The sequence below is a fragment of the Microtus oregoni genome, unplaced genomic scaffold (genome assembly GCF_018167655.1).
Source record: "Microtus oregoni isolate MIOR12 unplaced genomic scaffold, Mior012 000007F_ref0000211, whole genome shotgun sequence".
In the NCBI taxonomy this organism is placed as follows: domain Eukaryota; kingdom Metazoa; phylum Chordata; class Mammalia; order Rodentia; family Cricetidae; genus Microtus; species Microtus oregoni.
In genome coordinates this window covers 6,417,269-6,436,131 of record NW_024543066.1, presented here as the reverse complement: position 1 = coordinate 6,436,131, position 18,863 = coordinate 6,417,269, and the positions used below count along the sequence as shown (strand labels likewise).

Genomic DNA, 18,863 nt, shown 5'->3' with positions numbered 1-18,863 from the left:
TGTGTGTGTGTGTGTGTTTAGAAGCCCAGTTGGTCAATTGCATTTTTCAGATTTTTATTCTTTCATGGGAAAGCCACAGTATTTTTTTTAAGATTAGAATTCTGTTTTCATTGGAAAGTTTTGGCATAAACAGTAGTATAGATATAGATATATATAGTATAGATATAGATATGGGAGTGCATTTCATTTTTATTGGAGCTGACTACTAAAAATGAGAGTGTGGTGATATCATTTAAGATGACAAACTCGGTGCTCTTCCTTCCTTCCTCTAGCTTTCCCACCTCCCTTACTGCAGTGTGGTCTCAACAGGAGACTGCTGCTGTGTAGACTGTGTGGCCTTTCTTGCTGACCTCTTCCTGCTGCCCTCTGTTTTCTCACTGAAGTAACTAGATCTGCACTTGTTCTTGGAGCAAGGCAGGGGTGGGGTTAGATCAGATGTTTCCTGATCAGTATTAAAATTAGATAACTTCTCTCTTGATGGTTTAGAAAAAAAGAGGGTAAATGTGTTTGACTTCTTCAGAAGCAGTTTCATTTTTTTTTAGTGTTAAGCAGGAACATATACATATATGTTTGGTAGACCCTTTTCAGAAATACATAATGGCTTAATTCAGGGTAATTTTTAGCTTATTTACACTGGTTGTACTTAATTCCTTTTTACTGAATACAAAATAGTCTGTGGTTTGAACAAAAAGCATTATACAATTGTGACAATGATATTTAAACATGTACTCATGTACCCTTTGAGTATACAACCAGAAAATAACCATTATTATTTTTTTTTCCTTTTTGACAGACCTTCAAACCATTGGTTGAAAATAGTATACCTAGTTCGATCACTGCAGTAGAATTTCTTATAGATAAGCAACTGGATTTTTTAACAGAAGATAGTGCCTTTCAGCCATACCAGGTAAGAAACTGTACACAACTTTGGGGAAAGTTACTTGTTCATTAAACTTCATTCATATTCAGGTATTCTTAAACTTAACATTCTAGGTATATAAGAAAGTGAATGCATTCAATATATTTTGATTATAACATAATTTATCAGTTACTATGTGCTGAGACTTTCCCATGAATCAGGAAGGTTCTTGCTGTTGCTAGGATTACCGGTATGAACACAGCAGTCGTTATATTCTGGATGTTAGAGAAGAACTGTCTAGACATTAGTGTTGCTTTTGTTCATCTCCAGTTCTCTAGAGCTGAGAGTCTAGGTCTATACATGTGTTTGAGATTAGTATTTACTATGTAAATACATCTCAGTTTTTTGTTATCTACCTTCTTTTTTTTGGGGGGGGGCGGGGAGTTGTTTGGTTTTGCATTATTTAGAATCAAGCCCTGGGCCGCCATGAGGATAGTCACTTGCTTTCCCTTGAACAATACCACCAGTTCTTTTTTTCTTAAGAGGAAATTTTAAGTTGTTATAACTGAATAATTCAATAGCTTAAGTAAATGCATTTTTAGGAAATATGTTTTCCAAAGGACAGATTTAAATTATATGAGGTAACTCATTACATTTATTTACTGTTTGAGGTGATACATACCTATAATCCTACCACTTAGGAGGCTGAAGTAGGAGGATCTCTTCAGGGCCAGCCTGTGCAACATAGGAAAAACAGAAAAATATACTGTGGGGCGGGCAGTGGTGCTGTAGAGATGTGTCAATAGCTAAGAGCACTTGGGACTCTTGGTGAGGACATTAGGCAGGCAGGGTCACAACTACCTGTAATCCCAGCTCTAGGGAATCTGATGTCCTGGTTTGACTTTTGCTGGTGTAGGCATTTGGAATATATACACAGAGGCATGCACATACAAAGATAGGTAAAAATTAAATCCTTTGTCTTTTAACAAAGGAAAAGAGAATAATGTAGTTTTTAATCTTCTAGCTTATTACAGTTTTTAAATTAAAAATGTTTGTTTTCATAATTGGACTTTACTTTGAGTATTTTAAATATATACACACATTGGTTGCGATATTTTTTCTAATGAAATGTTTTAAGTAGTATTATAACTGCATTAAACAAAAAAATGAGGGAACTACGTTATTTTATTCCCCCCTGGGAAGTAGTAGAAAGTTAATTGCTGTTTCATTTCAGACTAGTTGCTGTTATTCAGTATATGAAGTATAGAGCTGATGTCTTGATGGGAAGAACAGGGTTTGCGTTACTGATCAGAGTTGTGCTGAAATTGAAACATTAAGGGAATTATTGGAGTAGTTCTTTTAAGTTTGTGAAAATGAGAGCTGTTCCCTTTCTGTAAACATTGTTTTCTAATTTGAATCTTACATAAATTTACATTTAATGTCTTTTACTGTTATTTCTCTCTCTTACATAGAGTAGTTATTTTGTTGTTTGGTACTGTGAACTTTTATTCTTGGCTTACATTTATGGCTAAAATTCACAGCAAATCCCAATTTAGTGACAGAGGCATTGAAACTTTTCCCTTGGATTTTATTTTGTTTTTGTGTTGTTTACTGTAGGCCTCATTATCCTTTGTAAAGTCATTTAAATATCCATATAGGTGAGATATAAAGGGTATCTCCAATTCATAGTGTTTTTGTCCTGATTGCTTTATTAGCACTATGGCAATTTAACTTGGATCTGAAGTGTAATAGTTATATACGTACTACTTTTAAAAATAAAGTCTCAGTGGTCTAACTGCAACATAATTGTTAAGAAGAGTGTGCTAACAGTGGTGGGTTGTGCTGCCCTGCTCCCTAACACTTGGAAACGTCTTTCAGATTCTGGAAATTTTTTTTTTTTTAATAACAAAAGCATAGGATCTAAAATTTTATGTAGTTTGTTGAATTGTGCTTGTTGACAAGTGATCTAGACTGCTTTTCTAATAGATGTGTATGTAAATCAGCCTTTGGCCTAGACAGATCTTGTATCTCTGAGAAGTGAGGTGACTCGCTGAAGTGGTCCCTTATTTGACATTTAATAATTTATGTTTGCAAAAAAGCAGAATTTAACCTAAGAACACTTGACTTTTAGAATTTCTTAGTTTATAAGAAAGTTATTATTTTACAAGCAAGTGTTTAATAAAATAAAAATGCATTCATTCATTCACTTATTTTGAGATAGGACTGTAACCAAGACTGTCATACAACCTGTGAACCTCATGTTTTAGCCTCCCCAGTGCTGGTATTACAGGTTGTGTGCAACCTCACCTGATTACAAAACTTTTTTATATTTAGTTTTTTTTTTAAAAAATTGATATAAGTATCAACATGCTTCTTCCAGTTTTATATGTTTTTAGCATGCTGAATAGGCATGTGACAGATGTGTAACGCGGTTTAACATCGTTTTTATAATTATTCAAATTAATATGAAATATAGACACATTTGGAGAAAAGAAAAAAATACTGGAGTTTCTTTGATCAAAGAGACTTAATTCCAGAATTCTTTTTGTATTCCATCATCCAAGTAGTACCTTAAATTCCTTGGCATCTTAAACATGATATGTGTTATTTCCTTGACCTCTCAAGTGTAGAAGGTAAAATTGCATTAAGTCAAAGGAGTTCTGATACTTAAACTAGCCTTGCAATTTATTGCCCCATCTTTTCATGCTCTAAATTTCATGTAGCAATTTCTTTGTAATCAGGTTGGTAATTGTCCCTTTAATAATGACTTACTTAGGTTTGTAGGACGGGCCTTATCTCTTTAGAAATTATTTTTTGCATGTAATTTTTAGCCTATAGTAATGAGACTTAAGTTTCATTTTAAAAAAATCCCCAGAAATGATACTCTGTCATCCCAATCTCTGAGTTCTCAGCATTCCATTCTGTACCAGTATGCTTTGCAGTTGTACAATCTAATTTTTTTCAATTAGTATTTTTTTTTAATAAGTATAGTGGTTGTTTTGCTTTCAGGTATGTATACACCAGTGTTCATGCACTGCCTGTGGAGGCCAGACGGTGGTATTTGATTCCCTAGAACTAGAGTTAAAGAGAGTGCTGGCAATCGAACTTCTGCAAGAACAGACAGTATCAACCACTGAGTCATCCTTCCAGACCCTTTGAAACCATCTCACACACACACATCAACTTTGAATGAGAACATAGATACAATATAAAGAAATGTTTCCGAAGTAGATGATTTCACACTTAATACAAGTTCTTTCACTTTAGGCCATTGGTTTACATTCTACCCTAATAAATGATTTCAGTGGATCTAATATCAGATTACATACATTAAGTTATTTGATCTGATCAGTTTTTAGGTGACAGGAAATTAGATGTTTTCAGTATTTTGGAAAAAATTTTGACTGGGGAGAAGAATTGAACCAGTACTTTACACAGTACAATTAAATCGATTTTCATTAGGTTACAGTAGGAACGAGCACCTTTAGCATTGTTAATTTGTTTTTCTTTTCCTGTGCACACAAAGGAGTTGCTTCCTCTCCTTAGTTTTCCTGATCATGCCTAATTGCAGTTAATATTCTTTGAAGCAGAGATGGGGGAAGGGGACAGGGAAAGCAAATAGAGAACTCCATAACTCTACTGCTTATTTTTTTTTTTTGCTGGGGATGAGGGTGGGGAGGTGAGAATGAGGATGTCGTGTCATTTCTTCTTTATTTGAAGCCTTTGGTAGTGTTATAGTTGATTTTGCTTCACTTGGGAATTTGACATAGAAGTAGATATTTTCCCCATTAAATTTGATTGTACTTTTGATCAGAGTTTAAGTGATAAAGTCAGAGCATTCAACTTTCAGCATGATTTTGAAATTGGCTTGTCCTGCATTTGGTGAGTAGCCATGCACACACCTGCAGTTTTCAGGTTGGTTGCTTCATACAGGATATAGAAGAGATTAGTTCTTGCCTGAAAATTATATATGACTCATCAGTTGTATATGGTTTGATCTGCTTCGATAGTCCAGTCTTTTCTAGGGAATCATAATCCTGTTTTTTTCTTTAATTGAAAATTTGTTTTGTTTTGTTTCTTTTCTTTCTCACACAGTATACCCTGATTACAGTTTCCCCTTCCTTTTTTCTTCCCAGTTTCTCCCTGCCCAACCCCCCAATCTGGATTTACTCCTTTTCTGTCTCATTAGAAAAATAAACAGGCTTCTAAAGGATAATAATAAAATAAAATATAACTGCCTCATCTTCCACCATGTTGCTCCCTGAACCCTGAGGGGAGGGATTTGATAAACAGCTCTTTTAGAGCTGAGTTTCCAAGGTCTCATCCTGCAGATTATATGTCAGTTCCCATCTACAGCAGGAAGAAGATACTCTGGTGATGGCCAACTAGGGCATTGGTCTATGAGTACAGCAGAATGTCATTAGGAATTATTGCTGCTCTTTTATTTTTGGACTGTGGTATTTGGGTTTACCCTAGATCCCTGGACTATTTAGTCCAAGGTTCTTGGTCATATAAGCAGTGTCACAAGCAGTAATGGGTATGAATTCCATCTTATGGGGTGGGTACTAAGGCAATTCATGTTGGTTGGTTGGTTACTCCCAGAAGCTTTGTGTCACCATTGCACTAGCTTATCTTACAGGCAGGACACTATTGTAGACTAAAGGATTTGTGGTTGGATTGGTTTAATGTCACTCTTTTGGTAGCATGCAATGTCCTTCCTGTGTGGGAGTGAAGCTCAATGTAGGAACCATCGTGACTTCTCCGGGTTCAATGAATGTATAGGTGTTGTCATCAGTAATGCTATCAGTTTGTGGAGAGCAACATATAGTCTTGACAACAGCCTGGGTTGGTTGGGGATTCCCATTGGACCCCTTTGGTCAGCAATTCAGTTAGATGCAACCCAATCCCCATACTGGAAGCTTCATTTGGTGACAAGAGATAGCTAGTTAGTTGGGGCTCTGACTCCCTCATTATTTGATTTTATTTAGATCACTTTCATAGCCATATATTTTGGAAAGCTGCTTTTATTAGGTTTCCATATTGTCTCTCAAATGGCCCTTATTTTTAGCTGTTTCTCCCCATATTCCTTCCGTTGCTCCTTCCTTCCCCCTCCCTACTTGTTTTCCCATTTGAGTCCCCCACCCCCAATCTATCCATAGCTGTCTATTTTCCTTTCATAGGGAGAGCTGTCTGTCCCCCTTACTCCCTCACTCTATATTTAGCCTGTGGTTCTGTGGGTTATAGCTTGGGTATCATTGACTTAACAGCTAATAGCCACATATAAGCAAATATATCCCATATTTCTTTTTATGGGTCTGGATTACCTCCGCCTGGATGATCCCCCACACCTCCGGTTTCATCCATTTGTCTGCACATATCATTGTGTAGTACTCTGTTGTGTAAAGACACCACATTTTCTTTGTCCATTTTTTTTTTTCTGTGGAGGGGAATCACATTTGCTTCCAACTTCTGCCTATTATGAGTAGAGCATCAGTGAACATGGTTGAACAAGTATCTTTGTGTGAGGATAAACTGTCCTTTGGGTACATGCACAAGGGTGGTATAGCTAGATCTTGATGTAGATCGATTGATCTTCCTGAGGAACTGACACACTGATTTCTATAATGGCTGTACATGTTTCCAGTCCCACTTACTCCACATCCTCTCCAGCATGAACTGTCACTTGGGTGACATCTCAGCCATTCTGACACGTGTAATCTTGATTTGCATTTCCCTGATGACCAAAGATGCTGAATAGTGTGTGTGTGTGTGTGTGTGTGTGTGTGTGTGTTTCTCTCAGCCATTTGAATTTCCTCTTTTGAGAAAATTCTCTGTTTGATCTGGCCCCCATTTATAATTGAGTTAATTTGTTTTCTTGATATCTAGTTTTTTGAGTTCTTTATATATTTTGGATATGATCCTCTTATTGGATTTATAGTTGGTAAAAGTCTTTCCTCATTCTGCAGGCTGCCATTTGTCCTATGACAGTGTCCTTTGCCTTACACATGCTTTTCAGTTTCATGAAGTTCAGTTATTAGTTGTTGATCTCAGTTTCTGTACCAGTGAGTTCAAGACTTATTCCTAACTTTATCTTCTATCATGTTTAGTGTATCTGGTTTTATGTTGAGGTCTTTGATAACCATATGGAGTCGAGTTATATGCAGGGTGATAAGTATGGATTTCTATGAATTCTTTTAATTGGTTTGAACAGCACCGTTTTTGAGAAGATGTTCTTTTTTTCCCCAGTGTGTATTTCTGACTTTATAAAAAAAATAAGGTGTCTGTAAGTGTGTGGATTTATGTCTGGCTCTTCAATTTGATTCCATTGATCAAAACACGTGTTTTTGTGTCGATAACTGTGATGTTTTTGTTGATATAGCTCTGTAATGCAACTTGACATTGGGGATGTTGATACCTCCAGCAGTTCTTTATTATTCAGGACAATCTTCTGCTTTTGAGTATAATAAAAGAAAATTAGACAAAGGATACCAGTTAAAATTCCTACATTTTTATAAATAATTTGCTTCTCCAAATTTATATACCATTTTTGTCTATTGATTTGAATATGTATTTTAATACTCAGATATTTTCCCTCACATAAGGTATAGTCATCTTAGAATTTAATGGTTATGTTTGAATTTGAAGCTCGGATCATAATGAACTAAAAGTTAGTAATGAGAATTTTAGTGGCACTTTGTAGTGTATAAACATTGAATCATTGCACTCAGTAAATAGAGAACTGCTGTGGGTGATTGGCTGGTTATAGCAAAGTACACTCGCTTGGGTAACCTGAGCACTTCCACAGATTTAGAAGAATATTTATGTGGTATTTATTATTTGTATGGGTGTGCATGAGCCATGTTATATGTGGAGGGCAGAGAAAGAGAAGTTGATTCTCTCCTTTCATCATGAGAGTCCTGGAATTTTTTTTTTTTTTTTTTTCAGTGTGTGGAGGGGTGAGATCTGAGGTAGGGTTTCTTTGTGTAGCTTTTGGAGCCTGTCCTGGAACTCTCTCTATAGACCAGGCTAACCTTGAACTCACAGAGATCTGCCTGCCTCTGCCTCCTGAGTGCTGGGATTAAAGGCATGTGCCACCACTTCCCAGCTGAGTTCTGGAATTCTAACTCAAATTGTCAAACATGGTGGCAAGTGTCTTTTATTGAGCCATCTTGTCATGAGTTTCCCACACTGGAATGCAAGTGTTTTTCCGTTTTATTCTTCTTTTATACATTACATCCTGGCCCCAATTTTCCCTCCCTCCTCTCCTTCCAGTCCGTGCCCTTTTATCATATTTTTTTATGTTTGTTGGTGTTTTGCTTATATCTGTACCACATGTGTACCTGGTTCTTCTGGAGGCCAGAGGAAAGCATCAGATCCTCTAGATCTGAAGTTAAAGAAGATTGTGAGCCACCATGTAGATACTCGGAATCAAATCTTACTCTTCTGCAATAGCTTTCCTTAACTGCTCAGCCACCACCCATCAAGAATCTTCCTGCATATGTGTAATTGCTCTATTCCTTCAGTGTTTAAAATTATTTTCTCAGAAACTTGCACATGCTAGGCAAGCACTGTCTACCAGTGAGCTTATAATTTTCCCACCATTGATTATATAAATATATTGACTGAGATTTTAGAAGAATCTTAAGGTAATTGTTACCCAGCACAATTGGTTTACGAAAAATAGCTCAAACAATTGGCTAGGATAAATTAGCATTAGTTGAGGATGTGTTGTGTAACAGAGACACACAGTTGTTTCTTAAGAATTTTTGTCACTGTCCTGTGGAGTTTGGTTTTGATTCATAACCAGGAGATAATTCAAATAAGGTAAAAAAATATAGCCTCTAGTTAGCCAAGGGGAAAAGTTAGCTGGTGGTTTTCTTAAAACTAGGCATGCTATACTTTCTTGATTTAAATAATTAATATAAATGGTATACAGACAATGAAACTCTTAATAATTTGTTTATAAGCAGATCTTTCCCTCAACATCCTTTGGTTTTGTTAGTAGTTTACAAAAGAAAGTAAACAAAATGTTACTATTGCTTTAAATGGCTAAGGAAATGACATGCTTTTTCAAACTTAATTTTGTTTGTTTATAATAATAATAATTTTGTTTTTTCAAGATAGGGTTTCTCTGTGTCGCTTTGGCTGTTCTGGAACTCGCTCTGAAGTTTGTGGTTTCAAACTCAGAGATCTGCCTTCCTCTGCCCGGGTGCTGGGATCAGAGGTGTGCATCTGCATGCCTGGCATTCCTTTTTCAAACTTAAAAATACTGCTGGTCCGATTCATAGTACAGACATACTCTTTTGAGCAGTGGTTTTCAACTTTCCTAATGCTGTGACTCCTTAATACAGCTCCTCATATCGTGGTGACCCCCACCATACAGTTCTGCTGTTGCTACTCCATAACTGTAATTTTGCTGCTCTTACAGTTTTTACTTTAAGTATCTGATATGTAGGTGACCCCTGTTTAAAGGGTTGTTTAACCCCACAGGTTGAGAATTGTTGTTGCTTTTACAGTTTTGGGGTTTTTGGGGTTGTTGTTGTTTGTTTGTTTTAAACACTATAAACATTCCTGTGAGAAAGAGGATTTGATCTGGTGAGTGTGTGTGTGTGTGTGTGTGTGTGTGTGTGTGTAAAATTTATTTTAATATAATGACAATTAGAGTTGGGAGTTGGTATCAAAAGTTGTATTTTATTAAACTCACTCTTTCTGTTTTGTAGACTCTTGTTATGTTATCAAAGTTAACTTGGAATCTTCCCACCTTAGCTTTCAGAGTCCTGGGGTGGCAGGTATGCACCAGCACAGGTGTGAAGTTGAGACCATCCTGGGCAATAAGGAAGACCTTGTCTCCCCAAATAAAAAGATATTCCTTGAAGTAGACTTGATTAAAAGTGCCAACAATTCCTAATGAAGGTTTCAGGAATATAAAGCCAGTAGAGACTAAAATGGTTTAAAGTCCAGGGAGGAGGTGAAACTAAGGATGAAAGTAGACAATAGTGCCAAGATTCACCAAGTAATCAGTAACGTGGGTTTAGGGAACATCCAGGTATTACCAGCCTAGCTAGGAAAAAGGGTTGTGTTTTTAATAATAGACATAATACTAGATCTAGATAGGTCAGGATCAGATAAAGGAGGGAAAAGATTGTTAAGTACACTTAATCAGCAAGTATGTATGTATGTATGTATAGAAAAATGTGTTTTAGTGGTGGTATGCTGGTTGCAGTTTCATCAAAAGGAGCTGATTGACTGGCCCTAGAAATTGAATATAGGCACAAGTGATTAACAGCAATGATTTCTATGTCTTTCTTGTCTGTCATGATTTAAAATTTGACGTGGGAAATTAGAAATTTTTACATGAATAGCTTTTACATCTATAAAATACAGGCAGTTATATATAACAGGGTTCTTGGGGAGAGTAAAATGAAATGACCTATTAAACAGTTCTCACTTGCTTAGCAAGGCATTAGTTCCTCTCTTCTCATAGAATAGTGTGCTTAAGTCTTGTGAGTGGTTGTTTGTAACTCCTGCCATTCACACACTTCACCTGGGACTGTTCATATTTTAATATTTTGTCTTCTCTACCATTGTTTCTCCATCCAACAAATTTTTCAGCGCTAGTATATACCCCTTTATAAGTGTCTAATTCTAAAACATATTTTCTACAGTTGTTTTTGTTTCCCCTTCTCTCCCACTTTCTTACAGAGGCATATTTAGGTAGGATTTCCTGACAACTACACAAGAACCCCCCAGGGTGGGGAATCAAATTCTGTTTGCTGCTAATACTTGTTATCTTTCCAAAGTATGTTTTGTGCTTATCGGGTATTAAACAGTGCTCTGCCTTAAAAACAAGTCTGTTTGTGCAGTGGGTAGGCATCAAACCTCCCCTATCTTGTTCCAGTGTATGGGGAACCTTTAGGAAGGTAATATCTTGGCCTGGGGAAATCCTTTAAATACTGGATGAAGTAGTTGTACTCTGACCTTTGGAGTTCCTTTCTAGCACTTCTGTCAGCTTCCTTAAGGTTAAAAAAAAAAAAAAAAAAAGGCAAGCAACCATTTCTGAACAACAGTCTAGCAGTCAAGTTAAAAACCATAATTGGTTTAATCTGAGAGAAGAAGCATCTTATCTAAAACTGGGCTTATCTCAAGAAGGAACTTTTGAGTTACCGAGTACTAGATTCAAGTGAAATTATCTACCAAACTAGAAAACAAGACTGTTTGGATTAAATAGCACTTACAGAGAGCTTTTAACCCTGTTTTTCTGTGTCTGTTTCTAAATTATATTTAGGCATTTAGTACATTCCCTAAATTTTCTTAAGCAATTCCCCATGTTCATTTCCAGTGTGCATTCTTGTTTGTTAAATTTCAAACCCGGGACTAAAGGCTGAGGTGCCAGGTTCCCCCAGCATCCCTCAGGCCTACCTGTTAGAAGGTATGGCTGGACAGCAGCACACCCACCCCATCCTCTACCCTGAACTCTGCAGCCCAGGGGTTGGGCTGTGCTCCCCCCACCCCTGCAATTTCCTGTATAATACAGAATTCCCTGCTCTCTTGTACTTTTGACTTCCTGGCTGACACACCTAGTTCTTTTCTCTCCCTTCCCCCTCTCCCTGTCCCACAAGGCCCAGCTCAGCCTGGTCAAATCTATTCTGAACTCTCCCAGATGTCCTTGTCTTTGATTGTGCCCTCCCACATGTCTATAATAAACTTTGTCTTCCACAGTGCTCAGGAGCAGTCATGTCCTGTCCTTTTTATTTCTTTTTCATTCAATGTTACCACTTGAATGAAATTTAGAAGTACTTTTCTAAAACAAAGTTAAGTTGAATCAGAACATTGAGGTTATGCATGCATATTGTGCCAAAAATGTGAAAGTTCAGGATCATAACAATAGCTGTGAAATGACTACTGGTGCATTATTGGCTTGGTAAAATGAGCATCCTTGAGGAGGCATGGCGGGGGGTGGTCTGGATAAAGCCAAAGCAGGCAGCAGCTCTTCTTGTATAGTTCTTGGCTTTATCCCATTTCTACTCAAAAGTGACAGCTTGCAATACTAAAGCCAACCTGAAGCCTGGATAATATAAAAATGGACCTTAAAAACAAGAGAACCAGCTACTAAAATGAATTATTGTACTTCCTTATCTAAATGGGGTATGTGTGTGTAAGAATTTTTATGTTTTAACATTAATTTTGGTATGCTATTTTTTTATCATCCACTTACCCAATTTTATAAAGTCCTAATTTCAGTAGTATTTCTGAAATAGTAAATTTCAATAGTAATTATGCTTTTTAAGGTCTCACAAGTCAATATCAAGTTAAAGCATGATTGTTTTAGTCTCTTAAGAGAAGAGACATTAAGCCTAAAAATTCAGTTTATTTCAACCAGCTATTCTAATACATACATGCTGCCATTTAAAAGTTTATTTGTGACTGGGCAGTGGTGGCTCCCACCTTTAATCCTAGCACTTGAGACAGATGCAGGTGGAGCTCATGTTGGTCTACAGATGTCTTTGGTCTTCCAGGACAGCTGGAGCTGTTATGCAGAGAAACCCTGTCTCAAAAAGCCACGACCACCAACAGAAAACCCCAAGTTTATTTGTGAAGACTGTAAAACATCGTTTGTTAAATATGCATCCATGGAGGCCAGGGACAGGTTTCTTTGAAAATAGCCCAGAGTGTGATGACCTGCAAACTGTAATACTTAGAAAACTAGTCACACTACAATAGCTCTCTCCGGGTCTTAAATATGTTATGGTTATCACGTCTCCTTTTATTTATTTTGTGGCTGCTGTAAAGAATTTAAAGTATATGAAATTATGCATGTAGGCATTGGATTCCAAAAATTCTATACCATCACTAGTTAGTGTTTGAGAAAGAATTTTCTGGTTTCTTTTGCCAGTCAAAATAGGATGATATTCTTTTTCCCTTATGCAAAGTTTTACTAAAGGCCAATTATAGTCTTTAAAATCAGTTCATTTGTGATGTTTATATTTATAAATTTATATTTTTAAAAATTCGAAAGCATTTTTATGTAATATTTATGTTAGTCATATAAGAGACTTCAGATTCCATCCCCTGGGGAGAGGAGAAGAATATGTGGAAGCAAGCATACAAAGAAAAGAATGGTGAGGGTCAGAAGTTTGTGACAGTGGTGTGAAGGCTCACACAGCTAGCAGAAGCAGAAGCTCGCTCTAAGGCTCTGCTGTTTTCACTGCACCATAGTGAGCAGCCACATGGGAATTATCCTGCATTTACACCATTTTCTTATATTACTTATAGCTGATTTCTTTCTTAATTAAAGACTGTCCCCCCCCCCAGTTTTTGTCAGCACAATATCTCTAGACTTTCTACATAGACATAGTTATACTCTAAATCTGTACTTTTTGTTGTTGTTAAGATTCATTTATTTTCCATGCAGAGAACCTCACTGGGTTAAGATGTTTTGCATTTGTCCTACTTTTTTCCCAGCTGTTCAGTTTTCTTTGTGGTAATTGTATTATTTTGAAGACATAAAGTCTATAACCTAAGGATTTCAAAGGTGCATAAAGACAAAACATTGTGCATACCACTAGACACCTGGGAAGTCAAAAGAAATTGTCTTCAGTTGTCTTTGTCTTAGGCGGAATGTAAATTAGCTAAGCCTGTATGTAGGACGTTAAAAGTTTGCTAAATGCAGGAAGTGGACCATTCAGTATGTGCATTCAGCCCGCTCATTTAACTTCCTGCATTTAACGTCCTCCTGTGGTGGTATAGTGGTGATGAGGGGGTTGTTTTATTTGAGACAAAAATCTTACTGTGTAGTCTTGAACTCATCTTTGCAGACCAGACTGGCTCCAAAAGTTCACAGAGAACAGCCTGCTTCTGCCATCTGAGTGTTGATGTTCACTGCCACCCTCAGCTGAAAGGGGATCTTTTTCAAGAAAGTTTCATTGAATCTGCCACCTTACTGGTTTCAACCTCTTTCCCCATTGCATTTGGTCAAAAGGACAAAAAAAAAGCTTTTAACCATTAAGCACAAGATTCAGTGGTACTAAAGTACTTTAACAATATTGTACAGACATCACCACTGCCCAGTCTCACAACCTTTTCATCGTCCCTTAGAGAACTTATGTCAATTAAGAGTTAATTCCCTGTTTTCTAATTTCACCTACTCCCTCCACCTTTTACTTTGTGTATTGCACATAAGAAAAATTATACAGTATCCTTTTTTAATGGCTTGTTTCACTTACTTCAGGTTTTACCCAAGTTTATAGTATGCTGGAATTTAATTTCTTTTTATGCATGAAAATCTCATTGTTTCATACATTTTAATTTTCATTTTCAGCGATATTTGGACTTCTCTCTTGGCAATGGTGAATAGTGCTACTGCGAATAATTTCTGTCTTCCCTTTTAGTTTTAGTTTTGTATATAATTATACATATATGTACATACACACGTGTGTGTGTGTGGAGTTGTGGAAACCTATGGAAATTTTATGTTTAAAATTTTTTGGAGCCAACCATGGTCATACACACCTGTGATGCCAGCCAGCATATTCCAGAATTTGGGAGACTGAAGCAGGAGGTTTGCAAGTTTGAGATTAGCTGGGTCTATACATTCAGTTCTCAGCTAGCCTGAGCTACTACAGAGTGAAACGGTGTCAAATATGTTCTCATTCATTCAAAAAAGAACAATACACACACACGTACCGCATTCACACCTACAAACAAATTGTTTGAGAAATAGCCAGCTCTTCCATGCTGGTGTCATTCTTTCATTGTGTCTATCAAAAATACACAAGAGTTCCAGTTTCTTTGAATTATCAATGCTTGTTATATTCTTTTCTGTTTGTATGGCAACCATTCTAATGAATATAATGTGGTTTTCACCTGCATTTCCCTATGATTACTGACAGATATCTTCTCATCATTTGAATAAGAATCATTCTTTAATGTTCTTTGCTCACTAAAAAAAATAAAAATCTTTTTTGTATCAGGAACATTCAGAGTACCTATTAGTCCTTATTTAAGTACATGGCTTGCAACTTCTTTCACCCTTTTGTTGATTTCTTCTCTCCTGATAGCATGCTGTGATGTACAAATGTTTTTATTTAATGAAATCTGAGTGGTCTGCTTTTTGTTAGATGTGCTTTTGGAAAACAGATATTTATTATGTATACAGTGTTCTATCTGCATGTATGCCTGCAGGCCAGAAGAGGGCACCAGACCTCATTACAGATGGTTGTGAGCCACCATGTGATTGCTGGGAATTGAAATCAGGAAGAGCAGCCAGTGCTCTTAACCTCTGAGTCATCTCTCCAGCCCTTATTTATAGCTTTTAATTAAAGTGTTTGATCTCTTTTAATTTTAAGAAATGGTATCATCTAAGGGACCAAATACCTTATTTTATTCAGTATTATTTGAAAGATTATCTGTTATATTGATTGTACTATAATTTGTTTCTGTAATTTTTATTCTAGTCCCTTGGCCTATATCTGTCCTTGACTACGGAAGTTACAAAATAATCCCACACTAGTTCAGAATTATGTATAATAAAGGGTTATTTACTTAGGGGAGACTCACAGATCACTGTCCTAGATCATAGTCCTCTGCACGAACGGGGAGCAGGAACAGAGTCTAGCAGCTGGAAGCGAGAGCTGGAAGCAAGAGAGTGAGTTTTTGCTTTACAGCTGCATTTATAGTATAAGAGACCACGCCCAAGTGGCTGGTATCTTAAAGGCTATTGGCTGAAGGAGCTGAAGGAACTTCCACAGCATGTCCTCATGCTAGTGCCATATAGTTTCATTCATTAAGGATTTAATTAGATAGGATACCAGTCTCTTTTGCTTACAGCTACATGATTTGTTCATTTTGATTGTCAAGTCCAAAATAACTCACATAGCTTATTTTGTTTTGTCATTGAAATTTTATTAATGTTCCATAACTCCTATGTAAGTTAGTGAGCAATAGACTAGAACTTCGCAGAGAATAGATGTTTGAACTTTGAGTGAAGGAACGATCTGGTGGTTGCTGAGGTATATAACATGCAGCCATTTACTTGTTTGCTGGCCACTCACTGGAATTGTAAGTTTGACAATACTAAAATAAGTTTGAAAAATACTAAAATCTCTTTCAAGGTAGGGGAAGGGGGTACACATCTAATTACAGAATCATACCAGTTCTAAAATAATAGTTTATTTATACTGTTTATAGACCACCAGATAGGTGTGTCTTAGAAATAGGATTCTATTAGAAATCAAATGGGGCACTAGAGATGTGCTTTGGTGGTAAAACATTGGTCCTAATGCTCAAGGTCTTGGATTTGATTTTCACAGCACTAAAAATAAACAGAAGTAAGATGGGGGAGAACATGTAAAAAGACAGGAGTGTTTCCCAGTAGGGTCTAGTATTTTAGGGTTCCCCTAGGGACAGAACCAAAAGAGTGAGGGGACATTGGCTCATGGAATTTGGGGATACTATAAAGTCTAGAATCTACCTAGTAGGCCAACCTTGAGCTCAAAGGCAGCTTGGAATAGAAGGACCAGTCTTCCTTAGAAGGCTTCCATCCTTCTTAAGACCTTGAGCTGACTGTGGTTAGTAATCTGGTACTCAAAATCTGAATACTTAATTAAATCCAAAAAGTACTTTGTGGAACCATGTAGACTGCATTTGACTCAACACCTGGGCACCATAATGTAGCTAGATTCACACAAAATTGCCGCTGGTACTGCTGATACTTTATTTTCTCTTGAAGGGCAGGTCACTGTGGCTCTGAATGTAGTGAATGCCTGTGTCACTTTCTCTTCTCAATTGCCAAACCTTCTTTCTTCCTCTTTTGCAATGCTCTCCAGTCCACAGCATGCTTAGATTGTAGGTTTTTTGTTTGTTTTGTTCTTTTGAGACAGGGTTTCTCTGTGTAACAATCCTGACTGTCCTAGAACTCAATTTGTAGACTAGGCTGGCCTTGAACCCACAGAGATCTGCCTGCCTCTTCTTCCCTCTGCCTCCCTAGTGCTGGGTTTAAAGGCATGCACCCCAATGTCAGGTAGCAATCTTGGACTATAATTATAAAATAGTTGAGAGAGTAGAAGCCTTTAAAACAGTATTGCCTGGTTAGTTTTGAAATTATCAGCTGATGATAAAAAAGCATTTATATGTCCTGTTAAGTGCTTCCAGAATTCTAAATGTGAGACAGTATATTTTTCTTTTCTTTTCTTTCTTTTTTTAAAACCCTCCTCTGTTTTTGGGATCATGCCCTGGGCCTTGTACTTACTTGCACTGCTGCTGAGCTCCATCCCCAGACCCTAATTTAGCTTTTGTGTATCTTGGTTCTCAGCCATTTCTCCTAGCTGCCTGAGTCTTATTACTTAGTCAGTTCAATTCTGTGACACTTGCTTTACTCTCTGATTTCCTGGGATTGCTAGACCTAGCTGTTTGGTAGAGGCTACTTAGTATAATGTGCTATTATTTTTGTTCTTAAATAGGAGTTCTTATAACCCAGTAATCAATAATTGGTGTAAAATAGTAAACTTTTGTTTTAGATGAACTATGTCCAGATGCTCTCTGGGAGGCAATCAGTACTACACCTAAGCCTGCTTCACACATTCTCATTGTACATTGAAGGAAAACACTAATGATACCCCACGTTTCAGATGAGCCCTTAATTTCTTCTGCCATTCTTTTGTATGCTTCTGTGGACTTGTATTTCCTTACACGGTTACTCCATATTATCATCACTGTACTAAACTTCCTTCTTTTCTACTAGTAGATGACCTTTCTCCTACTGCACAGAGGAAATTGAGGTTACAAGCAGGAACCCCTTTAACTTCCTGTTCTTAGACCTATTTTTGTGCCTGCTTTTTTTTTTCTTGTCTCAAAGATAAGTCCATTTGGTGTTTCTTCAGTTTTTCAAATACTTCTTGTTTGCTTTCTTTACTGCTTCTGAGTATGAGAAGGAGAGTGAAGGTGGGTGGGGTTGAGATTAGTAGGTTAGAAGAGGTCCGGTGAGATGGCTCAGCGGAGAAAGAACGAAAGAGCTGCTCTGATTGGAGTCTGATCCTCAGGAGAGAAATGACTCCTATAAGTTGCCCTCTGTCATCCACATGCAGGCACACCGAGTAAATATAATAAAGAATTTTCAAAAACAAGTCTATGTAAAGTAAATGAAAGGAGCTAGAAATCATCAGCTGGAACAGAAAATGGAAAATCCATAAAGAACATTCAAAGAATTGAAGGTTAGAAAATAAGAGATAAGTTTTAAGGGTATTCAGATGGGGCTTAACAGGCTACGGTGAAGACTTAGTTTTCATTGTAATAAGTTATTTTATTCTGTTATGTATATGGGTGTTTTGTCTGCATGTGATGTTTGCACACCATAAGAGGGCATCCTACGGGACTACAGTTACAGACAGTTGTGAGCCATTCATTATGTGGGTGCTAGGGATTGAATTCAGGACCTGGAAGAACAGCTAGTGCTCCTGTCTACTTACTGTTGAACAGTGAATCATTTCATGACCAATATTGTTTCATTTGTATTCACCTCCCATTTTAAGACTTTCTTAAGATTTATTTTTATTTTTATTTGAATGTTTTGCCTGCATGTGTGCCTGGTGCCCTTCGCCGTCAGAATAGGGCTTTGGCTTGTCCAGAACAGTAGTTACTGGTGGTTGTGAGCACCATGTGGTGCTAGGAACCAGACTCAGGTCCTCTACAAGAATTGTAAGTGCCCTTCCACCTGAGCCTTCCCTCCAGCCCCATTGTTTTTTTTTTTTTTTTTTTTTTTGAGACCAGGTGTCATGTAGCCTAGAGTGTCTTGGGCTTGACTGTATCTTAAAGCTAGTCTTGAATTGATGATCCTCCTGACCCCATCCCCCAATTTCAGAATTAGTTCTTTTGAAATTTTGTTGTATTTGCATAATCGTTCCTTTCTTTTTCTTCCATTTCCTCCCTTATACATACCATCTTCTCTCACCCCTCAAATACATGTCTTTTCTAAATACATAAATAAAACCTTTTCAGTCTTAGTATTACT

General features: G+C 37.1%; 1 protein-coding gene across 3 annotated transcripts in view; it reads left to right on the top strand.

The window, feature by feature from the left end:
* Jmjd1c (jumonji domain containing 1C) overlaps positions 1 to 18,863 on the top strand; it is a 174,788-nt gene that overhangs the window by 99,705 nt on the left and 56,220 nt on the right. For all 3 annotated transcript variants that reach the window (XM_041655884.1, XM_041655883.1, XM_041655882.1), the window contains exon 3: positions 794 to 907. Coding sequence is in view for 2 of the 3 variants with exons in the window: in XM_041655883.1 (XP_041511817.1) it covers positions 794 to 907 (114 nt within the window). In the remaining variant the exon portion in view is untranslated. The remainder of the gene's footprint in view (positions 1 to 793; positions 908 to 18,863) is intronic.